The sequence below is a fragment of the Mycteria americana genome, chromosome 3 (genome assembly GCF_035582795.1).
Source record: "Mycteria americana isolate JAX WOST 10 ecotype Jacksonville Zoo and Gardens chromosome 3, USCA_MyAme_1.0, whole genome shotgun sequence".
Taxonomy (NCBI): Eukaryota; Metazoa; Chordata; class Aves; order Ciconiiformes; family Ciconiidae; genus Mycteria; species Mycteria americana.
In genome coordinates this window covers 99,211,003-99,237,006 of record NC_134367.1, presented here as the reverse complement: position 1 = coordinate 99,237,006, position 26,004 = coordinate 99,211,003, and the positions used below count along the sequence as shown (strand labels likewise).

At 37.5% G+C, this 26,004-nt stretch overlaps 1 protein-coding gene across 5 annotated transcripts in view; it reads right to left on the bottom strand.

Annotated features, from left to right (window-relative positions):
• Window positions 1–1,100: 1,100 nt before the first annotated feature.
• SRBD1 (S1 RNA binding domain 1) overlaps window positions 1,101–26,004 on the bottom strand; it is a 134,513-nt gene continuing 109,609 nt past the window's right edge. For 4 of the 5 annotated variants that reach the window (XM_075496260.1, XM_075496262.1, XM_075496261.1 and 1 more), the window contains 5 exons: window positions 22,092–22,198; window positions 19,311–19,487; window positions 16,420–16,572; window positions 4,573–4,757; window positions 1,101–2,087 (listed from right to left, as the gene is read on the bottom strand). In XM_075496260.1, coding sequence (XP_075352375.1) covers window positions 1,798–2,087; window positions 4,573–4,757; window positions 16,420–16,572; window positions 19,311–19,487; window positions 22,092–22,198 — 912 coding nt within the window. In that variant the 3' untranslated portion in view covers window positions 1,101–1,797. The remainder of the gene's footprint in view (window positions 2,088–4,572; window positions 4,758–16,419; window positions 16,573–19,310; window positions 19,488–22,091; window positions 22,199–26,004) is intronic. The other variant, XM_075496264.1, reaches the window with a different exon arrangement.

The following is a 26,004-nucleotide window of genomic DNA, read 5'->3' as shown; positions in this document are numbered from 1 at the left end:
GGAAAATACTGCAGCATTATCAGTGAACACATCACTTGCAGAAGAAAAAATAATCTCAGCTTCTTTGCTCTGCATCTGTGTTTTCAGAGACAGTTACATGGTATCATAGTTTCTAATTTCATACCAACAAAATCTACTTTGCAGAAGTATTACAGGAAAATTTCAGAAGTCCTGAGAAACATGATTCCAAGCTGTGCTGACCTTAGCATCATAGAGAATGGTCTTTTTTAATTCAGTAGACAAAATGCAGTGAAGCTGGTAAGATCTGTCTCCTTTTTTCCATCTGCTAAATGATTCCATAGTCTCCAAAATACACTGTGTACACCTAGCTCTTAATTTTGAAAATTAAAGCACAGAGCTGGGAGATTAAATGATGCCATTTAATCTTATTATTTCCTAAGTAATATATAGCCCCTGTGCCAACAGCTATTTGGACATTTGTAGTTAGAAACCTTGTCATCAAAGATGTTTGACACTCGCTATAGGTGTTGTCTGTGCTCATCAATGCACCAAAAATTCGCAGGAAAGGCCACATACATCTGCTGTTGCTGGAGGCTCTTCTGCCACTAGACCATCGCCTGTCCTTTGCAAACTTGGCCAAATTGGTAAACCCTTTGAAACACCACCAAAACAAAAACTCTCTAGGTGGAAGAAACAAACCTCGTGTGCTAGGCACTCCTAGAAGGAAACAATGAGCATTCTTATTAAAACAGAAGTCTAGAAAAGCTTTTTAAGCATCTACAAACACCAAAAAGTTCTTTTATGGGGAATCATACCTTCATGAGCACAGTGTGTGAAGAAAAGTGTTGAAAAATTGTTTTCCACTCAAAACAGGCAGAAAAATACATTATCTCAAAGATGGAAAAAAAATTAATGTCAAGTTAAAGGAGTCCAAGACAGACTAGAACTATTTTATTAAATCAGGCCATGGGCTGTAGTCTGGTATTAAAGCTCAGGAAAGTGCATACCATTCAGAAGGTCAGACAAGTGCATCCTCACAAGCTGCATCTTTAAGCTGAAGTGTTACTGATGGAGCACATGTTGGAAAGAAAGAGAACTAGGACTGTTAAGTCATTTGTAGAACCACTACACTGAGAAAAGATGGCCAGAAATGTTTTTATTTTGCACAAGTATAGAACAACATAAATGTCTTTTGACACCTTTGAGCCAAGTTCCTTAAACCCCAAGGTACATCCAAGTGTGTTAATCAATGATAACCGAACAAGCAATAATAAGACAGGTAAACAGACCTCCTAATAATGTTGCTCAAATAAATTAAAGCCATATATTTCTGAACCATCAACAGTATTAGCAGATGCTCTTTTTTCAGTCTACTTTTGAAGCGTTTTCATCACCAACTAACTTAAAAAGATCACTTTTTTCTACAACTAGGTACCCTCTTTTAGACTCTCAACCAGAAAACAGGCAAACTGAATGGCTGTTTTTTGAAGGGGAGCAGTAGACGTGTCTGCTCGTGCAGTACTGCCTAAAGATCGAGACAGCAAATCTTGCACAGACAGAACAGATAAGAGATCTGTCTGACAGTCCACTGGAATTTCATTTGCTCTGCAGACAAAATAACAAGGTTGCTTGGAGGTAATCCAATAAACTGTTCCAACAGTTATTAACAGAAAGGATTCAAGAAATGTGGAAAAACTGTTAGATTTAAAAAAAAAAAAAAGGCTGAAGGTTTCAAAATTTGTTCGTTTTCAATGCTCCCATTAAATGCCTGAATCTCCAGAACCTTGCTGACATTACTTAACCTTTAAAATGAGAGTTCAATCATAAAAAACTCTCTCATAAAACACGAATAAGATCCAACGTTATCCTCAATCGAGGAATATCGACATTAAGCACTTTAACTTCCACTCTTTCTCCAGGACCTAACCCCAGGCTTCTTCTCTTCTTCACTTTAGAAAGTTTTGCTTCTGTTATGTTTCGCACTGGAATCAAACCTGCTTTTCCCACACCAATATCAACAAAAACTCCAAATGGTGTCGCGTTTTCAACTTTTCCAGTCAGAACAGTACCAACACTTAAGTCTTCAAAGCAGACGATGCTTCTCTTGAAGTCAGGTTTATCAAAATCTGTTATAAGAAACAGAAACAAAAATAGACATTAGAGAAAAAGCTTGCATTATTTTCTAAGGGTTGTTTCCAGCTGATTGTTTCTAATTAAGAAGTCATCCCAAGGTAGCTCTAAGGTCCCAAATACTGCTTCATTACATTTTTTAAATGAAGACCCATCTGTGATAAACAACTGATTTCTTGTATTTTAAGAATCACTTTAAAAGACACTGATTAATGGAGTAATAAGTATAGTGAACTCTGTGATATGAAACTATCACAAGGGGATCAGAAGCATGTAGTATATTAGCTAGTGACTAAAAGATTCTTTAAATTTTCTTGGAGCTAGGGAGAAAAGACTTGAGGTGACTCTTACTTGAGCTACATAAGTTATACATAAAATTCTATTCCTATACAAATTTGTATACAGGAAGGTGAATACTCAGTCTCATCACGTACTAAAGAGAAAAGTCAACAATGCACTTCTTAGGCTTGCTGTTCATCTGCACCATGACATCACACGATCAGCTGTTTCCCATGACATCACACGATCAACTGCTTCACAGGCATGATTATAACCAGGTAATATCCCAACACATTAAAGTTCACATTCTGTATTTAAAGGAACACATAGGTCTTTTAAACTCTCTTGTTACTTGCTTACCACTTTCTGCTCCTGCAGAAAACCCTTCTGAGCCATCTCAACAACTTCCCTTTCAACCTTTTCCTACTGCTGTTTTACCTTTTCCAAGATGTGATAGGACTGAGATTTTCCACTCAGTGCATCACCACACCAGGACTGCAACCATTTTCCTATATTTGCCTTTGTGAAATAGAATACAGCCTGAACAAGTTTATAGCTAAAATGCACTGGAAATCAATCAGTCTGTAACTTCACCAGGCTGTGGATCAGACCCCAGTCGAGTACACAGGCTGGCAAATGCAGCAATAGGCTTTGAATGACACCGAATTTTCTACTGAAGGAATGCAGCTAATTGCTTAAGTCCAAAATGGTTAATCCTTTTGTACCATTATACTGTGCAGTGGCACTTCAATGAAAAAAGCAACTAAACAGCCATTCAGGGCAACAAGCACAGGAAGATTCAGAGGAATGATGGGAGTCTTTTAAAATGTTTGCAAACCTGTTTTTTTTCCCTGCCCTGGCAGATTCATTACCATTACCTGATTAGCTTTTCAACTTTAAAGTTAAAAAGACAATTTCTTGCAAGAAATGCCTTGCAAGATCTTGGCTAGAAAAAGATTTTTAAAATAACATGATAAAAATAATCTATTCTTTCCCTTTCCCCAAATAATTCTTCCCATTTTCCTTTGTGCTAAAATCACTCAGGAAAAATAAACAACATAGAATTTCAATTAAATTTAAGAGGATACACAGAAAGCTACTCTTTGTCTGTAATTCCCTAACGTCACATCTCTACTGTCGGGAACAACAGTGGAATTGAATCTTCAAGCAAGATTATTTTTTGAATCAGGGTAGAGTACAAACCATTCAATCAGCCTGAGCCCTGTTAGATGTAATGCATTTCCTCACTGACAGTCACTAGCAGGGTTGCAAAGACAATGAATTACAGCTATACAAGGCTACTGGGCTGCCTGCTGCAGTCACAGAGTCTGGCTACAGTAATGCTGAATGTATTGGATCAGCAGAATACGAATATTTCCACCGAAGATTCTCTTTTGCTTTTATATCTTCATATGTTAATAGTCTATCCTACTGTAATTTCGATGTGAGACCACCGGAACACATGGAAACATAGAAAATGCACATTAGCAAGAACACTAGTGGGAAATATTTATAAAATCTGCAAGGAAACTACTAATTAACCCAAAAAAGGGGGACAGAAATTTTATTTTAAGTTTATTGTTATTACAAGCCTGCATTTTTGCTGCCTACCTTTATCTCCTGCTGTCCTAAGAGAATCCAGCTGTAAGTTTCATTAAACAACAGCATCTCCAAATGTTTCACTTCATTGCTTACCTCATCTTTCTTCCCCTCCACCTCAAACTGTTCAGCACTACTGCAAAGTTTTCACCAAGGCAGGTCATGAGCCATGTGCTCCAATTACACTTGTCTTCAGGAACCAGTGCAATAAAAGAGCAGGACTGCACACTACTACACTACGGCTCCACAGACCTTTATTACTACTGTTTCAGCTTGGTCTCAGCCTTCCCTTCTCTGATGGAGAGCCAACACAGATTTAATCAGTAGAGAGTCAACATATTGAAACTATTTCATTTGTTAACAGCCATACAACTCCCCTTCCTACAGCTGAAAATGCCATGATTTAAGACAGGATTCACACTCCTTACCTACTGAGCTGGAAAGAAACATCTGACTATGAGATAGCCTTTACCTTGTCTGAGAAAAGAAATGGAGTTACACGTCCATGAAAATCCACTACTAACTTTAGAAGAAAAAGTGCTGTTTAAAACTGGTATGCAGAACAAGCAAACTGAGATCACAACCGTCAAAACAAAGGTTTACCTGTTCGGATGTCAAAGCCTTCAGGCTGAGTCAGACCATCAATGATCAGCTGCAGTGTGTGCACTGTTGTATTTAGCCTTTTGGCTGTGCCTTCCAGTCCTTCCTTTTGAATTACTGCATTTACTTTTTGCTGCATATCTGATTTTCCTATGTCATTTGCATTTCCTCCAATGAAAGATAAAAACCTGGGAAGTTCAAACAAAGATACAGAGAGAGATTTGTAACAGCCTTCAGTGGGAACTGAACCTTTGGGTTCAGTTCTTAAGGGTTTTAATTACTATAGTTAAGGGTTTTATTTACTTTTGCATTGATGCATGAACAAAACTTCTGATAAAAAATATGAACAGTTTCCCAAGTTCATATCCTCTCAAGTCATCACTGATCCGAGACAAACATGGAAATTTTGAGTCTATCTGTACACATGTATCTCCTGGAATAGGCTACAACACTAGATGCAAAATTTCAACATGTAAATCACTTTAGACCCCATGATTTATGTCATGCTAAAACAGAATCTGCTTATGACCGAAAGATTTATCTTACCATGGAAGTTCCCTAGAAATAGGAGTTCTATAATACTGCCATTTTTATTGTCACTCTCATTCAAATTAAAATGAATGGCAATTTAGTAAACCAACAATTAACATTTAAAATATTAAATTAATACAAATAATCTTTAACCAAAATTAAGAATAAGAAAAACTTTACATAAAATACTTCTCTTGTCTATGAACTTCATGGTTAAGAACAGTTAGTTTTTCAGAAACTAAGGAATGATCAAGTCAAAGCAGTCACACAACACAAACACCCTCATCCTTCCCTATTGTCACATACATACACACATTGCAGACTGAGACAAATTTGGACTGACATCTAAAAAGGCTGAAAAGAAGTACTTTAAAATAAATAAGTCTTGATCTGGGATCTCTTTTTAAAAAAATAAATTAAAAAAAAACCCCAGACCACACTTACTGCGATTTTTAGTTCAGCAATGTTGGCACATATGCTGAGAAGCACAGAGAACAGATGACAAAAATTCACATGCAGCAGTGATGCAGCAGTGATTTACCACTGAATAAATGTCCTTATTTTACTGAAGGACTTAAAAATGCAAACCAAGTCTTTAATGGCTGTAAAACAATGAAAATGAGGATGTAGCTCATAGAAGCTGAGCCACATTGTACTAAATAAAACAACTTCTCCTTTTCGCAGTAGACACTTCAGTTATCTGTCCTGCCACCCTGCGCTGCATCTCACCACGAACAGGCCTCTTCCACCCTGCTTTATCATGTCCCTTACTGTTGGAGGGAGGCACGTGGCTTTTTGCACGCTCTCCACCACAGCAGACAAGTAGAATTCTTGTCCCTGTCCTCCAGAGTCCAAGTAAACGCTCCTTCCAAATTCCTACAAAAGATCCCTCCTTCCCGTCCTTATCCTACTTCACAACAGGTGTAAACTACAAGCCGCAAAAGCAGCGCTGACCAGCAGGTTCGTGCCCTGCGCTTGGGAGCGGCGGGAGACATTCCAGCTCCGTAAGAAAGCAAAAGCCCCCAGTACTCATCCTCCTTTCCCCCCTCAAAAATACAAGCTGTGCTTTTATCAAAACCTGAGGCTAGTATTTCTTTTGGCAGGAGACACAGTGGGGGTTTCTTTGTTTTCTTGTTTTCTTTTTTGTAACCTGAGGAACCCAACTGGTATTGTTTCAGGTGGTGAGTGATAAAAAGCTCTATGCACTGAAACACAAAATTAAATTTCTTTTTGAGAAAATATAAATTGAAGGAACATAATTAAAGCAATATCCAACTTTACATAAATCACAAAATTCATCTTTGAGCACAAGGGCAAATCTTCACTCCAAAGTGTCCACTAATTTTGCCAAAAGGAGGACATCCATTAAAACTAGCTGTCAGGACTTCCACGTTTTTACTGAATTCAAGTGCAAGCATGGCGATTTAAGTGCACTGTTAGCTCTTAATATATTTACTGTATTTGCACTTAATAGCGATAGATATAATTTTCATATTAATTTTTGTAACACATACACATCTTTCATGTGGCAATATATGAAGAAAAAATAAAAATTAGTAAGGATTCAGTGGATGATACTGTTCTCAGGACAGAAAAAAAAATTAATTAATACGGATTCAGTGGATGATACTGTTCTCAGGACTTACTAAATTTTGTTATGATTGACTATTTCAACTTTTGACATCACTTTCAAAGTCGTTTGAGGTGGTTTGGAAACCAATTAAATATCAAAACAGATGCAAAATTGTTTATAATATGAAATACAAATTTTTATTTTCCATAGACTAACAAGAAAACACTACTACTACTCAAATATTTTGTCTAATACGACCCTACGTATGAAAAATATCAGACCTTCTATAAAGCAACTTCTGTTGGTCTCAGAAGAGCACTAAACGCGGTTGCGGTGATAGTACTGAAAATGCACGTAGGTCCAGGCGATGTGCTCTTCACAAACCTCCTCGGGGCTGCTGGCTGCTAACGTTGATGGATGGACAATGCCCCACCAGAGCACTAGTGACAGGCGGCAGCTGCCCCTGCTTTGACTGACGTGCCAGATGTAACGCGCCAAACCCGACCAGCCTCATGACTCAACCTTCTAAATAATGTATGCTTTACTGCGCACCCCTATAAACAAGTTTGCTGACATTCACGTACTTGGCTTTATTTCACTTCCAATGGAAACTCAGCTCGAGTACCTCCAAGTAACATTTTTTCACCATTATGGTTTCATAGAAGCGCATTCGCTTTGTAAATTGATAACAGGGTGGGTTTCGCTGCTAGTAAGTGCAACCACATGGAACAGCCACCGATGTATAAAACCCCCCCCCATTACCTACAAAACTGTCGAACGTGTGCATAATGCACAAATCAGAATGCACGGCACTACATGCAGACTGCTAGAAAGAAAACCAGCCTGAAACAGGACACAACCCCGGTGCCTGAGCCTTCAATTAGTATTCATGAAAGTTATTTCGCCCGCTGCTCCTTCCTCTGCCTCCCCACCCGCCGGAAATCCCAGTGAAAGTATTTATCTGATATTAAAAAGGATTTCTCATCTAGGCAAGGGTGATAGGTTTGGGCCCTACGTTTTCAATTACAGTTGTTTAAATAACTTATTAACATGGTTACTGCTCAGAGTAAAATTTTGGCTCCACCTGAAGATGATGCTTAAACATGTGCCCAAGTCGATGTACATGAGACGTCCCACAGACCTCAGCAGAATTATTAATATTCTAAAAATCAGGCATTTGGTTAAGAATATTTCAGAATTACAAGGTATATTATAGGCAGAACAGAGCACTGTAACAAGGCCCAGCGTGCCCATATACACAAAAGAAAGAACCTTTAACAGAAACAATATATTTCTATTTTGGAAATTCTCACCTTTTTAGGTTAGGTTTTGGTAAAACCTGTGTATTAAAATATTTCCAAATGAAAGCAATTTCTTAGTGATTACAAATGTAGTTTTTAAAAATACTGTTGAATCTAGTTAAATATTTAATGTCTCATTTTCACTCAAATGAACATAGCCTGAGGGCACTCGGAATAAAAAAATCAATATAAAGCACAAATCTCTGACTGAAGAGTGGCGCATTATATTGATCATTTCTATTTTTAAATGTCATTGCTAAGAACAAAGTTAAATGTTTCGTTATTAAAAAAGCAACCCAACAACTTCCTTCGAGACTTATTTCAAGGTCAGAAGAAAAGGATATAGTCGGCAATAAGACTGGGATATGGCTACAGAGGGGAAAAAAGAGGTTTCCCTTAATTTACATGTTTTGATCTTAATAGTGTTAAACTATCTCACTACAATCTTTGAAATATCTCACTTACCCAATTTGTAAATGACAGTTCCAGCTGCACAGCATAAGAACATGAGTGATCTGTGCAAAAATGAAAGCCCTTCACGTATTTTCCTGGCTACACATGTGAACCAAACAACGTTGCAGTGGTTCAAGTGCTATGTTTACCTACTAGAAAGATAAAACCTCAAGAAAAGTTAACAGAAATGGAACTGGGAAAGACGAGATGTTTCTTCTGAAATGAGGTCATTCTTATAAGATATACTATCCTTATTTCCTCAAATGTTGGGTGAGCGAATGGCGAACTTTCTGTTCAAAGTACATCAACTCAGCTAAAAGCTGCCAGGGTCTTAGGAGAGTCAGAACAGAGCGAAATTCAGCTGGTTTAGAGACTATGAGTTTTCTGGTTTTGAGATTTAGAGGATACTCAGAAACCTCTGCAGCCACCTTAGTTTTAAAAGCAATCTTTGCAGTCTTACATGACCTGCAGAGAATGGTCATGGCTAAATCACTGATGTTTTTATTTAATACATAATTTCATCCATCTTACCCAGATAAAGAAAGAAAAGTAGCATAAATGTAACAAATAAGCACATCATGTTCACTTAACATACACATGTGCACAAAATTATAGCACAGCCCTTGCAATGCTTAAAAGATAATGCAAATTTCAGTGGAATGCAAGAAACAGTCAGAAAAGAGTAAAACTATTATCAAGGGAAGCCTTCAGTAAATTTTTACGAAGTTACTTTAAACCCCCCAAAAAGCTTCTTATAACGTGCAGGAGTTCTAAAGCTTTGCAAGGGTTTTAGTCACAGTCATTTCTGTTTTATGTAATCATTTCCAGCAACACGACTTAAGAGCTGGCAGTACTGGATTCATTACATTAAAGCAACATGATACGCCATTACATCTTGTCACAGTGCACACATGAATTAATGGTAATGCAACATAATCACTCTGAAAACAAAACAACTTTGCATTAGCATGCACTTTGTTAGGTAAAACGTACATTCACGACAGTAGCAAACTTAAATTATGAAGACATTTATGTTTTAGTAATGTTTTGAAATGCAAAAGCATTATTTGTATAATGCCGATGTTGACTGTTTTTGTTCTCACTAGCGATACGGATCCTCAATTTTTGACTACTGATGCAGATTATATATCAAACAATATTTGTGCGTTACTCGCTGGAATTAGTTGCTGGACACCGAAAGTTAAAGTTTCAAATATATTTAAAACTACTTATGTGGTTTAGCCAGATAAGGATACTTAACCAATGTGTTTTTCCTCAAATGCATAAGTTATTATTATTAAAGATTATCTGACTGCATGGAGAAGACCAGAAAGCACTCAGATAGTTTATGACATTTTGAACATATAAATCTAAGAAACAATGAGATTCTAAATGAGAAAAGAAATTCAGGCACGATTACACTGCAGCATAGCCACTTTGCTACCATACCATTAGGCACGCTGTTGTTAGCTGTTTTCATGACTACCGATATATCACATAACTGAAGCGTAACCCGAGATACAAAATAGTGAAACATGATTAGTTATCCACAAAGAATTAGTACTACAGTTAAAGGAGATCATTCCATAAAAAAGTTAATTTTTTTCCTTCATAATTTTTTTTTAAATGCAACCAGTAGGAAGTTTAAGTTTCAAAAATTTCAACAAATGAAAAAATACCACTTGATTTATGGGTCTAGTATTTATAGTGTAACTGGAGGATAATTCTTTGTTATTTCCAAGTTCTTCTAATCATTCTTGTTAACTGTATATTTTACGTCACATAAAAGTTTTAAAATATCTTTATTGGATGGCAATTAGCAGTGAAAGCCTTTTCTGCTCTTCTACTTACTGACAAGATAACTTTCAAAAATATGTCCTCTAAAAATCCAGCTACTAAGTCAACAGTCAGACCTGTGAATGAACTGGCCTTCTAAAGTGATGAATATGAACTACTATTTATTAGGCTTAGCAGTCCTAATTCTGCAAGTGTTCTCCTTAATTAGGGTTAGCTATTTCCTATTGGAAATAGTCATAAAGATTCATTAATTTACTAGGCTTAATTTTTTTAGGCTTTTTAAAAAGAAGCTTAAGACTCTACTAAAAAGTATTATTTTGCACATTAAATAGCTTGAATAGCAGGTACAGTCTTACTGAAGTGGACAAAAGATGTTTCTGATGACTTCGTAGTGAATTTAAGGAAAGGTATCTTATCACAGTAAAAACTCCTGTCCCTCTGTAAAATATGCACATGTAGACTGCATTATTAAATAGAACACAACAATTTGTTTTCATTGCTCAAGCACCATACCAAGTAACTATTCCTTCCCTGATTTCTATTCCCCTTAAGCATTGCCTCAGTTGCTCAGTGACAACTAGGGGACCTGGACAGAAGCAAGCCAGCCCGGCAGGAGAGGAAGACCTCTTTTCTTTTGGTGGTCTCTCCCTAATCAACAGTTTTCCTTCTGCGTTTTCTTACATGTCAGTACTTGCCTTCAAAGCTAGCGAGTGTAGCTTTTCGGCATAGCAACTGAGACACTACGGATCAGCTGCTACATTCACCCATGTAAAGAGTAGCAGAAACACCAGAGATATTTGAAAAATGATCGGTCCATCTACAATGGAATATAAAATGTTATCAATATAAATGCTTTCCTGAAATGAGCATCAAATCCAAATGTTTTACTTCGGTGAAGAATAAGCACATGAACGAGTGCTTTGCTGAATCCTCATGGGATTTTGTAGTCCTTCTGGGGATATCGAGCAGCATTATCAATAAACAGCGAAGGGTGAGACATGAACATTCACTGCAAGTCACTCTGCTCAGTATGTCAAAAACTTCTCTTAAGGCATAACCAACCACAGTGAGCAGTACTATCCTCTACCAGGCAAGGTCCTAAACCTGGGTAATTAGTCAAAAGGCAGATCCTCACCTGCGTTATGCTAAATCACAACTTTAGATCTTTTATAAATATTGGTAAAATATTTCTAAGCCAGACTGAAATACAACCTGTCTGCCAGATGCTGCAATCTGTGAGCAGCAAATACACATTCTGAGTACCAACCTTTAGCAAAGAGCATTTTTATGAGATTTAAATAAAAATCAGTAAATGTTAAAGATTCAGTCATACGAAACCAACTGCACCCAGCAGACTGATACAACAAAGAAAAAACATTGCGTTTTCTTTCCAGCATTTTGGTTTATAAGCATAACCTGGTAGTAACTTCTTGGGACTTCCCAAATGTTTCCTTGGTTTTTCTACCAGTTCTTTTACAATACGTACCAAGAAATTGGATATGCTCTACATGTTGTATTAATTGTATGTAGAAGATTCTGCCACTATAAACTGGTTTTCACATACAGACTTTTCAGAAACCTATAACACAGCTCTGCTTTGCAGGAAAATACGCTGCCTACAGAGGTTTTTTTTTTTTTTATTTAACTTTTAGGAAATTCTGATTCATAATATTTAGAGGTGTTTGTAAGCTTGATCACTGCACATGACAAAGCCAAGCTTTCAGTGTGGAAACCATGAACAAAAATGTTTTGGTCATCTGCAGAGTGTGTTAAATCACAAGTAGGATGTTTTCCAATTATTTTACAGAAATTGTACAGATTTTAAGTTAAGATGTTTAAATGCCATAAATCAATCATACCAGCACCATTTGTGCCACTGCAGTAAAGATTACATCAGGGTTTCCATTATAAAAACCCTATTTTCAGGGGTTTCTAATTCAGCCATAAAAATTGGCTCCAGCCTAAAGCTTGGCAACTAAAGTTGCCACTTGGGAGCAATTCTTTTAACCTTTTTTTTTTTTTTTTTTTTTTTAAATGGATTGGCCTTTCAAGCTACAAAATAGTTCAGAAAAAGAAAATTAGTGGTTTCAAATTTTGGTGAACTTCTATCCCTCAAAAACATTGTTTTAAAAACTGATAATTTTGCATGTCATAAATCTGTAATGTGGACTGCTGCTTTTGGGTAATTTGGATAGAAGCAGTGGATAAAAATCACCAGCTTATTTTGTTTAAAAATAAATGTAATTTCCCATGAAAACTTTTAATCCAATAAAATTTTCACAAATTACTTTCTCATGGCAAGATGCGGTAGACATTGCATGAGGAAGCCTTTATGACTCTCTATGCAGCATCTATTCCATTCATTTTAATTTCTGTGGTAAGACGTATGTAATACTGTATTTTGATGCCTTGAATCAAATCTGCCCATCTTCTTCAAGACAACAATTCTGCCCTTTGGTAGCACAGATCCACCTGTGAGCTTGACGTGGTCCCTGACAAAGTTCTGTGTAAGCACAGAAAAAGAAAAAAAATACTTTGAAAGCAGCAAAGCAACAGAGCTCCTTTAAAATGTATTTTGTTTAAAAATATATGTATTAAATACTGATTCTAACCCACTTTAACAGTCTCAATTTTTCTCATGCACATTAAATTAGAAGAATTATCAATTGGGTTTTACTAACATGTTAAAAAGTCCTTCAGATGTTGGCTGATTTCAGTAAGACACCTCAAATCAACAACATGAACATGATTTGATCTTCAGGCTCTCAGAAGTTTTCTCATGAACATAGGCTCAGCAAAAGGGAATTACAAGCCCAGTCTCATCGACTGCCTATCAAAGTCAGCAAAACTTGTCAACAGCCCTGATAAGCTTTGGACTGAATCCTTCATGCAGTCTGAATTCCTAGTAGATTTTTTTCTTAATTCATATTTAGGCAGCAAATTGGTTTGGAAAGCTGTTTCCATAAGTTCCGAGAAGCTTAACACCTCATACGCTTTTTTTGAAAAGTCATTTTAAATATATAATCATTGCTAAATTATAGCATTAGTTGCTTGAGGAGAGGATGTCTGGTTTATATTTAGCTCTTATGTCATCAGTGTCAATTTTTAATACTATACTTCTCAGCTTTTGTCAGTTTGCTGCAGAGCTGTCTTTTCTTCAAACAGCTATTTGCAATGAAAAAACATTAGAGACTTGCCTCCTTTGCACTAGCACTCAAGCTAGTGCATGTTAATACAATCTATAGCATAAAAGTTATCACCTTCATATTTAATGAGCTTTCAAGGAAACTATCTTTTGATTGCAAGAAAAAGAAAAATACTGTTGAACATAGAGTACATTCATAGAAAGCACAGAAAGCACTTCGAGACTTTTTTTTTCCCCACATCAAACTATGTGTACAGATACCCATAAATGTAAGAAGTAAGACAACAGAGAAAAAGCCCAAAGAAAACAGAAAAGACTGATTCAGTTAATTACAGTGACAGATGCTACACTTATTAGTTTTGGTGTTCCATTAGCAGATACTGTTACTGTGGTTTTATATTTGTTTTGGTATCAACTGATTTTCTTTTGCATAAAAAACCTGTACGGTACAATACCTACAACATGCACTTGGATCTAAATACTTCATCTGAAAGTTCAGCCTAGGAAGGCAAAGTGTTTGGTAAGAAACAGAACAGACAGTGGCACAGCTGGAAACTTACTTTGAAGTAATTGCATTAGCCAAAGAGAAATGACATGATAGGTAGCACTGGTCTGTAGCCACGTCATACTTCTGCAATGGCTTTGGAGCTCTCGAAGTCCAACGAGTTTGACGCTGAGCACATTTTAAGAATCAGCAAGGCACCTTCTAAGCGGTGTTGGCTGTGCAATAGGTGGCAGCCTCCTCAAACCACTACCTTTTGGGTTTGAGCCCGTGGCAGCCCGTGACTCAAACCACTACCTTTTGGTTGAGCTGTAAAACTTGTGCTCATTGATTTTTTTTTAATTTTTTTTTAAATAGTGCTAATCCTGGGTTCCCAGCCAAATTCCAAATCACAGTTATATGATTTGTGATACCTACTAAAATTGTCTCCAGAATTTCAACTATATGTGAATATCTGAGCTACCCTATGCAGTAATAATTCCACTCACCACTTCAGATATAAAAGTAATCCATGCTGCTCTGGAAACAAAGTCACAATTCTTTATTTTCTGACCAACTGTTGTGATGGTACTGTATGTAGATAAATTCCTGTACTATTCCACCGTTAACTGGCTACAGTGCTCTGTTCCCTGAAGCAACCTTTCCACATCAGCCTTTAAGGAAAGAATTAATACTGTGAACATTTTTACTGATTATTTTATTAGTGTACTAGGGCTGGAAAGCTAGATGGACTATTAACCAAACCCTGACTACTTGATATTTAAATTGAATGAAATACAATACTGAAAATCAACATTAATTTTGAATAACCAAATTTTTTTAAAATTATTTTTTATTGTTTTCACATCAACTCACTCTGAACAATCTCCAGTAGCGTGACCAAGCTTCCTCACACTATAAAGTCACCTACCAAATGTAAGATCATTAAGATCAGGACCTTGCCTGATTTTTTCCACAGCTATGCATAGGGCAGGGAACAAATGCTGATGCATAAGAAAAAAAGGAAGTGGTCGTGAAAAGGAGAAACCAAAGTTACCTACACACTGCACAAAGAGCAGGGACTCTAGCAGGCAATTGCACGGTGGCTGTAGGATCAGGCACAAAGAAGAATGAACTGTGGCAGGGAGAGGATGGAAACAAAAGTGCTCTGCGTGCCTAGCAGAAGGAAAGCATGCAGACCTATGCATAGGAAGCTGTATATGCAATTAGCTCCACCGGAGAGAGAACAGAGCATACTGTAGGGAAGGTGTCCTAAAAATGCAAGGTCCTGTAAGACTTTTTTAGATAAGAAACTCGAGCTTCATGAAGTCAGAAATTCAGCATCTCTCTCTGAGGCTTAAAGGTGGTTTTGTTTATAAAACAGGAAGCACGACTCTGTTTCTCTAGGAATAATATTCTCAGAGATCATAAGAATCCTAAAGCATCTAGCTACTGCTGAAATTAGCTCCAGCATGTTTTAAGAAAAGAACCTGTTCACCGCAAATCACTTAAAAAAATAAATATGTGCTGGTTTATGGTAGGAGATAATGTTTTCTCAAGAGGACAAACAGAGTCCGATTTCAACCAGGGCTGATGATAGAAAAGATCACAGCTTATACTAGCATTTACCAGCTGCAGTATCCCCTAACCAGAGGCACACATGGATTCCTAATTACTTTTTTCTGACCTACACAAAAACCATCCTCTTCTTTTAGCCAAAGGTCACTTAGTAAAACCACCATGGTGTTCGTGTATTTGAGAACTTAATATATACATCTTAATTAGATCTCGCAATATCAGAATTTAATTTTAAAGGCTCATAATAATGACACATGCTCACATATGTCCATGCACACTCAAACACACAAATAAACAAATTCTGATGGTCAAAATTCAATAAGCAGAAAGGTTTTTTGGCACATGTTGAACATAAGCAACAATGTAAAAGCAGTTCTTAATGATGCAGAGGTACAGAACTACTGCTGACTGACAATTTGCATGGCATTAGCATTTCTGTTAGATTATTTTTAAGAATAAACTTATGTTTTAGTTATGGCCTTTTACATAACATAGGAGGCAAGACAGAAGAAAAAAAAGTCGGTTTTCAGACATTTTAAGAACAAATGAGTTGTCTCCACACTTTGTGAACTGAAAGTCCAAACTGAAAGTGATGTGTGGCATAAAGAGAGTTGGCAAACAAAAGGAAATTGAGAAAAGCGGCCTCAATGAGGTGCAAAGTGGTGATATGAAGACAACAGTGTCATGGGAGGAAAGTCTGGCAAAGTTTTGAAAATTCACCAATTTCCTTACTGAAAAACAACATGAAAACCAAAAAACTAAAGAATAAAATTAAGAACTTGCATGCACATAAGAGGTAAAACACACCAGTAGAAACTCTTCACTTGTAAAGAGCTTCCAAAGCATACCTTTTCCTTGAAAGGGGAGAAAGCATCAAATTAATACAAGTATTCCTGTCTCAAAAGGCTGAGCAGGCTGTTGTCAGAAAAATTAGTACTTTCATTTTAAAAATTGACAGTGTCGATGGTTCAAAAGTTTTCCCACTGCTTACCTCATTGCAATGTTGTAAGACTCTGGATGAATACAAGTTTGGTCCAAAGGATTGGGCTGTCGCGAGGCATATGGTGTTGGTTTGCTCTTCTTCTTACCCTGTGCACCTGCTTTAGTCAGCAGTGCATGACTTCCAAGTTCAGTTTTCTTACTACTGTCAGAAATCAAAAATGGACATGTCATTCTTAATGAACAAGATCCTAGCCCAGTGCCCACACGTGAAAAACACAATCAGACTTTTATATAATGTTAATTTTTTTAAAAAAAGTTCATTTAAAAAAAAAACCAAACCTCCTAAAAGGTCACTGTGGGTGAATCTTAACAATACAATTATAGCATAAAAATATAACATATCAATATACACATAAATTAATTAAAAGTAGAAACAAACATTGGGAAGGGATTCTGTGCTTCATCAAAATTTCTTCATGATGACAAGATTATAAAGAAAACACTACAAAACCTATTGTATCATTTGCAACCTGGATAGCATCTTCTGTCTGTAAAATGGGGACAATTGCATTTACCTACTTCATAAAGATCTTGTGAGGATACTTTCATACTTAACTGTCGATTAACAGTCTGCATAATTTTAAATTTGAAAAATTTATGAACAAAGTTTCCTATTCATACCATCTTTAGGTAAGCAAATTGCATCTCAAACATATGTACAGAACAAGGAAAATATGCAAATGCTTAAACATCAGTACTCCTTAAACCACATTTATTGACTTTCTATACTTATGTTTCTGAAGAATTCTGCTCAAACATGGGCCAGGTCAAAATATGAAAAATTTCAAATCAAAAGAACACAGACCAAGATTTGCTTAGAACAGAAAAAAGCTAAAGGTCAAATCTACCACTATTTCAGAATTTATAAACCATTTTTGCAAAAGTATCTTAATACAGCTTTCCTTAAAACTTAATGAATACATTACTGACTCCTAATCAGTTAGCTTCAGTTAGCATTTGGATTGGGCTTTTTAAATTTTTTTCTTTAATTGGCTGGATAATGAAAAGGCCCCCCAAGTCTCAGAGAGATCCATGGACAGATTGCCCACATTGGTAGGAGGACTTTACAGAAGACAGGAGAGAAAGGGATCTATCTTTGCATGTGTAGCATATTTACAACTGGCACACTTCTTCCCTTAAAGTTTCTCTTAAGTAAAAAAAAATGCTGAGGATGCAGTAAAGGCATCAAATGACTCCTACTGGCAAAGGCTCCTTTCTTGCCTCTTCCCCGCCCCCCCCCCAAATCACAAGTGGTTCCTGCTTTTGCAGGATAAAAGAGAACGCACTGAAGGACCCAGAACTAGCACTTGCACTTTGGGCTCTACCTATGCATTGACCGTCGGCAGAAATACAGACACAACTTCCTCTTTCCATATCAATTTTTAAAATAATCACTATTTGTTAACTTCCAAGTACAAAGCACAAAAACTAATTCACACAGGACTCTATAGCCATCAACACGATTAGAGATGTCAAAAATGAAACCTTCTCAAAGTCCATTTCAAAAATGTTTGGTTTTGCCACCTGGTCCCACAAGAAATGTTGTGGAGGCCATGGTGTTAGAGCTTTATTTTGGCCTCAAACTCCAAAGTTATAGTAGATTTCTCAGGTTATACAGTGTTCTCAAGTTTTATGGAACCTGACTAACGTCAGAAGCATGCTCCAGCAAGGAAAAAAAAAAAATACAATGTTCTTAAACATTTCACCAGTGAACTTTTAGAAAATAAATAAATAAAAAAAAAGGTGTCAGCCTTTTCTTCCTCTGTTGTATTGCAGCATTCACTAGAACAGATCTGTACAACGTAAGACCTATCGATCATCTACAGCCTTGAAAGCAATTTCTTTGGTTTTCTGGTGCTTACAGCGCGCACCATTTGGCCTGCAGCATGTGCCTCCCTGCCAGATGGGCAACCAATCTGTATACCTTCCACCCGGGCAGTAAGCCAGTCCTAATGTGCCTACCTCCTGCCTGGAAGTTACGCGTGTGCCGTTTGGCCAGCAGCAACTGGGAATATAGTATTGCTTCTGAGCATTGGGTTGGCTAAAAAATAGCATGTGCTTCCCAGGAAAATATTTTTTGAGAAGAGTCAGCAGCAAAAGGGTGGGGATGGTGCTACCGCTGTGCCCTTTCTTAGTTCTTTATGTTGGAAGGAGAAATGTGAAAGACAGGAGGAGAGACGTTGCCCTAGAAAGGGCACTTTCAGTTGTGGAGAGGAAGTATTTCAGGTGAAGAGGAGAAGCACAATGAATGGTTGCAAGAGGGAAAGGCTTGGTACAGATACAGGGAATGAGATGGCAGGGAAAAGGACAACCCACTGTTGACAAACTGGAGTTGGGAAAGGGCCTCTTACGCATTTGATATACAAGGCATTCATGTCACACTTGTTAGGCACAGGGGTATAACACAGACAGAGCTTGGTCCAGGCAGCTTATTCAACTTTCTCTCTCCAGGTAATGGAGAAGGAAAATCCACCCTAGTTTACTACCATTATGTTCTGCAGAGTAATCTTTACCACATTAAAATGAATTTACAAATCTCTAAATTATGCCCGAAACCCAAGACTGTAAGGTTTGAATAGCTCAGATCACGACACTGCAGCATGCCAAATTTCTTCCACCAATTCAGTGGCAGAATTTGTAATTAAACTTACATACTTACAGAACCCTGACTTAGCGTACTAGGTTAATAAGCCGTGATCATTAAGCAGGAGACCTATGTTCAACTACTGACTTAAAGAAGTTCATTTGTTAAGACACTGTCTTTCAGAGGGAAAAGGCCTACGATTCCTCAAATCTCAAGCCTAATACAAAACAGAAAGGGAAGAAGTCTTCTTATAATATTTTGGGTAATTTAGTCAAGATAGCCAACATCTCTATTACCTGCAGAAGGTCTTTATATATTCTTGATTGAATCTGATGAAGCCAGCGCACTGTTGGAAGGATTTGGGACCCAGACCTTTAACTTCCTTGAGCTGTTCTCGGTTTATAAATGGTCCATTCTTCTCTCGCCATTCAATTATATTTTTAGCCCTGTTAGCATTCAGCCCTGCAATGTGTCTAAGAGAAAAGTTTACAGAATACATTTATTACCATTGAACATTCATTAATACAAGTCCTATCCATTACCAGGATACACATTACTGTAGAAAATCTGGTTTACAAAACTTAAAAACAGCTAACAAATTTGCAAATAGACTCCCAGACCAAAGACATTGTCTGAAAAAGGATCCCTTCTCTTAGTTCTGTGGAAGGAATCCACCCAAGTCAACAAAACTTGGTACAGCAATATGGTTCTGCACATACCTAACTAGTAAGCCAGGGATGTGTAATTTATGATCTGTTGGCTATTTCTCTAATGCCAATTCAATTTGTCATGTCTTATGGCCTGCCCCCAGCTGCCCTCTTCAGGAAACAACGTGGGAGGAGGGTTCAAGACAGATAAATTGTTCCTGGGAGAACAGCCCCCTCTCAGCTATTCTCTTCCAATGGTACCGCAACACCTTGCCCCAACATGAAGGGCTGACGTCTGCTATCCAGCCTGGGAGCAGCTTGCCTTCCTCACACAATTTAACAGATCCACACAGCTTGTTCCTTTTCTCTCAGCTGCTCTTGAGATAAAAGAGCAGCTGGGAACAGGCTGCATGAGTTGTTTTGAGGGTAGCTTGGATCTGGCAAAGAACTTACCTGTGAACTGCAACTGCAGTTAGCCAAGTTCCTTCAGGAAGCAGTGGGTTTGCTGCACATTTTCTGTACGTACATGTGAGCACAACTTTCTGTGTATGGAGTACGTTAATCATAGAAAGAGGGAAAAGAGCTGTCGTGGACAGTTACTCCTGGCACTAGAGAAGGAAATGTCACCCATCTGGCTCTATACATCAGATGCCATTGCTTTAAGTCAATGGCAGCAGAGACCTGTTTGTGGAATGGCATGGGATGATTCTAGAAAAACACTACCAGCAAACCTGGCAAAAATAGTCAAAAATCAGGGAAAAAAATATTTAAAAAAAAAATTTTTCCATTATTCTCATCCTCAAGAAAAAGTTAAAAAAATAATCCAAAGTTGGTGAAACCTCAGAATTGGAGACACACACGTTTAACCATAGACAAAATATTAATCATTAGGAGTGGAACTTTCTCAAAAAAATTCTTAGAAACATTATGAAATCCAGCTTATTTACACTGACAAAGGAACATGACACACAGTTCACAGAATTTTCCACTGATGACCTCAAGTCTTTCAAGTACAATACTCAGCAGTAATGCAAGTACTGTAGCACTGTCACCCCTTCCACATGTAATGTGTCAACAAGTATATTTGATGCATCAGAAAGCACAAGCAGAAAGCCCTGTTAGCTTTCTAGCTAGGGTGACAATCTCATACACTGTACATCTGAGGGAAACTTAGACAGACCCCATCTGCACAGAACAGCAGAATTGAGCTGCTGAGGATCAAGTTACATCCAGAACTTGACGCAGCACGTGCATACGAGCATCATAAGCCAGGTTAATTAGACCAAACAAAGCATTTAGCCAACCATGGTTACCACCTGTAACCATAACTGGACAGTGTCACTCCCCATTCACAGTTTTGGGGAGACAGAGCAGCCCCTCAGCCTGGTGCTCTCTGCTGAACTGCACAATACAGTTGTACCCTGCAGAAGGCTGACCGTGCTCACCCACTGCACTTGCTCAGGTAGGGTTTTATTCATGAATGAAAGCCCGTCAGCCTCATTTACCAATTGGTACTGCTTTCTTTCTTACTAATAGCTGATCTGAGTCTGAAAGAAGGCAAGACAGAAGGTAAATCAGGAGTCAGGCTAAGAATTAGATACACACACAGAAACAGTGTATGGAAGACAAAGTGGAAAAACAAAAAGAATAGACAGAGAGCCTCTTCAAAGTATGGAAAGATGTTTTCAAGAATGAAAATAAGGGGTTAACAAAAATTAGAGAGAGCTAGCAATAGTACATTTTTCCTAACTTTGATACCTAACATAATTGCCACTACCTAGATTATGGACATTCTTTTTATTCCCCTCCTACTACAGAGAATGACAGCAACACTTTGCCCTCCTGAGAGGCTGCTCAGCTAAACGATTCTCAATTCTATGCACTCAAAAGAGAGGATAAGCTTTTAATTTCTAACCAAAAGAAATAAAATCCAGAACATTTTCCAAGTAAATATGGCATAATTACTTTGAAAAAAAAAAAAATCAGTAAAAAGGGATACATTTTTCAGCAGTTTCCCCTTAAATCTTTCCTTTTCTCCTTTCCTCACCCAACTTATACAACCTGTTCCACTTAGAAGTACCTATAAAAATACCTTCTAAGAGACAGAAAGTACATTTGAAAATCCCTTTCCTAGTGTAAAAATACAAATTAGTTATATGAAGTTTTACTAAAATTGCAGTGTTGGTTCAAAATTTTTAAATATCTGTTTATCTCCGAAGAATAGTTTTCCCCTGGAGAATCACACATACCCTTAAAAACTGACTCTTAATGATCCAGTGAAATACTGTCTTAATGTGTCATTTTCATGTAATTGGCAGTTTAACACAAGAGCCATTTGCTCCAGCTGAGCTTGAGTCAGATGGCAGACTAAACAGAGACTCTGTGATCCAGAGCCATGTAATTACTGGAATAGGAAAATGTTTGACTCACCTTAATAGTATTTCTGAGCAGATGTTAATATCAACTCCTACAAAGCTGACACACTCTTCAACCACACTGTCCAGAGTTGCTTTGAGCAAAGTCTGTGATACATCATGCTGAGAAACAAAACCGGAGATATCGGGTTACTGAAATATCGAAGCGTACATAAATAAGAACTGCAAACAATGCTAACATTAATAAAATAGTTGCTGGAACTTATCAATATCTTATGTGAGGATTCTAGTTAAAAACAAATTGTAGAACATATTTTTAAAAGGTCTCCAGTACCTCTTTGCAACATCTTTGTCATGATACAAATCCTTAGAATAAGACACTCTTCACATTACTGTATTTTTTCTGTTTATTAACAATTTCCCTGCATCATGTAAAAACAAAACTATATTAAACACATAATGATTACTCAAAAGGAGTAATGCTTCTGTTCATCCACTACGTCTTGTCTTTAATCTGACATTTATTTACCTATAATATCAGTTTATTAAAAGTAAGACGGTATTTTAAAAATAAGGAGAAAAGATCACAAATGCTGTACTTTTGCACCTGCAGACACAAATGTTTGCAAAATTGTCCTATTTATGAGCATCACACTACAGTACAGTTGTTACTTACTAAAAGAACAAGCCAGGTATTGTATGAGGGTGGGCAATACATAAGGTACATATCAGCCCTGCAGCAACAAAATGTTTCAGATTTTGAACAGATATTTCTGGGAAGATTGGCAGGTCCTTGACCGAAGCACCCTAATGGAAATTCTTCCAGGTTTTCCATTATTGTTCATAATGTTTTCCCTTCCCTCCTTCCCGCCCCCCCTGCAAAAGAAAAATCAGTCACACTTGTCAAAGATAAAAGTTCTGAAGCTCTAAATTTCTTTTCCTCCACAATGTAGGCATACTTCAATCTATAACTTTTAGTTCCCCACACAAGCCCATCAGTGCTTAGAAGTCTGACCTGGAGGGAGAAGCCTCTCTAAATGCAGGAGCTAATTCAATCACTATGTTGGCTTAGCTTCAGGGCTCTTATACGTCACTCATGTAAATCTGGGTTGATCTGTTGTGGTTTCGTGATGCATTCATTTAGGACATCAAGCTGGATCCAAGCCAAGACACCAAACACTTCATCCACTACTTTGTTTTACCTTCTAAGCCATTCAAACCTTTCAAAGTTTTCGTAGTTAAATTTAACATGCCAACAGCATCGATGCCAATCTACTAATATTGGTAGTTCATCAAGTAGTGGTTAATAACAGAAACAATCGTAAAACTTGCAGCAATGTATTTCATAGCCCCCTCATTTCCAGTAACGGTAACGTGATGTATTTTCATGATGTGATACATAATGAAGTTACTTACAAACAGGAAGCGCAAATTTCACCAATATTACTCCTCCTATATAGAGTTCACATGCAAAAAGCCACGTACATGCATAAGTACTTGCATTTGCACACAGTCTTGGCCTTACAACCACAAAGCCTACACCTGTACACTGTGCAGATCAAATGCTAGCTTCTACTTACTGATGTGTTGCTACTACAACACAATGGCTTCTTCCCTGAATAAAGAGATACAAACAAAAAAAACACACCCTAAAAAAGAAGTCTTATGTTTCTATTTTTCTGACTTACTGAAGATGCAGCTTCTCTTAGAGAGGATGTTCTATATATTCCCTCCTCCTGCCATCAGCCGGGTACGTACTAGAGCTAGAGGCTTCTAGCTCTCACACACGCTCATGCAAGGATGCATTTATATAACACAGTACAAGAACCAAAATAAAACTGTTCAGAAACAACACCCACATTTTCTCTTCTTTGCCACGTACAGCTGCCAAATACTGGGCTAGATTTTCCCTGATGAATCACAAATTAAAAATTTAATAAAATAAAGATACTAATTTAAAAATTGTTTTCGTTATAATGGAGGAAGGCAAAAGGAGAAAAAAAGTGCAGAGTACTCAAAATTTCCATCTGCTTTTAGGAAAGGCTACTGACTCCAAGTTGATTATCATATAGTTTCACAAGTTCCATTAACTGTAGCCGTTCTTGGCCACCTCTAAAAAAAGCGTGGTCTAAAATAACTACTCTGAATATAAAGTAGGGTCTGTGGCAGAGATTGGGGTAGACTGCTGTTTCAGTCTCATTCCCTAAGATGATGATCATTCTTCAGAAGGAATAACATGCAGTTACATGATTCAAAACCGAGACATTTGTCATCGTCTCTACAACGCCTTATAGCATAGGGTGTAGCAAAGAAGATAATCCATAGATTTGGCCTAATCTTTCTAAACAGTTGTTTGGATGAGACTTGAGGCAGCAGAAGCTTTATTTCCAGTCTGCTGGAAGTGAACTTAGATAGCAATTCTGCCAACTATACTCCCCCCAAAACCAGGAAAGAATATATCTCAATCAAAAGCAAAGCTTCCTGAAATACCTCTGCCAGTGGAAGACAGACCAGCGCTCACAGATCCTGTGAAGCTGGAATTTATCTGAAGATTTAAGTTTGCGGATGCAATAGTTTGTATAAAATTCAGGTGACAGAATACACACGCTTTGGAAAAATTGTGATATTCAACTGTTTGGGGTTTTCTTTTTTTTTTTTTTTTGCCAGGAAGACAAGGAGTTCTCAGGTCTCCCAAAGATGATTTGTATCCTTTAACTTTATGGCTGTTTGACAGCCACCATTCAAAAAGCAAAAGATGACATGCACAAGTTGTTCTTTATTACTCCAACACATAACTGTTGTACCGCTTTGAATGTACATCACAGCACGTATGTGAAGGTATGGATAAAGAAAAAGTGAATGGGTAGATCTGACAGAACAGGATAAGCATGAGAGCATGGCTAAAACAACCCCTAAGCTGCCCATACCTCACAGAAGCAAGCTACATTCAGCTCGTGAATGATGTTAAGTTGCAAACACTAGGAAAACTTTCCAGACAGCAAATCTGCCTCCAAGATGCAGCTCCTGACCATCACAGTCTACTTTTGCTATGATGAAGAAATTTCTACATCCCTCTTTACATTGGTAAAAAGCACAGAGAAGCGTTACAAATTTAGTTCATAAAAGTAGATAATTAAAAACATTATCATCCCAATATCATTGTCAAGACTTCCTCCTGCTAACAGGTTACACTTCAGAAAGGTTTAAAGTGCAGTGCATTTTCCAGCCTTCCAAAAATTTCACTCATCTTCTCAAATATCAGAGGTTAGATGATATTATATACTTCTATGTACTATTTATATGCACTGCGGTGGTATCAGATTACTCAGACACTACTAGAAGCACACATACTCCATGCTACTCACTTGCTACAACAGGGCTGTAAAGACAGAAATCCCTCTCAACTGTTGCATTAAGTGCATCAGAATAATACCTGTGCAAATAAAGCCCAAGTCCAATATGCAAGGCTACTTTCAAAGTGTGCTTATGCAGAATTTTATGCTGCACAGCCTCCAACAACCCTACCACACACCAGTGGGGTAGACTGTTGCATCAGCTGACCCCCTGCAAATTCTTCTAAATAAAACATTTTCATACTAACACTAACTCTGAATGCACCCTTATGCATGAGGGTGTCCCCGCTAAAACTGTAAAGTATTGTCTTTTCTTTTTAATCAGAATAGTCTTCTTTATTAACTGTCTTTATCTCTGGAACAAATATCACAACTGCCCCCACTACTCCCCTTACAAAACCAGAAGAAACTAGCTCCCTCAGCCAGTTGAACCATTCGTACCAGGAGCTTCCTTGGAGTCAAGCACAAAAGATGCCCCGACAGCTATGCCTAACAAGTAAGGAGCATGTCCTTTGGTGTGATTTTCAAACATCATCTTGAATTTACCACCCAAATAAATCACTAAGGTTTTATTAAAAGGATACTTAGAAATGACGACCATAAAAATATTCACTG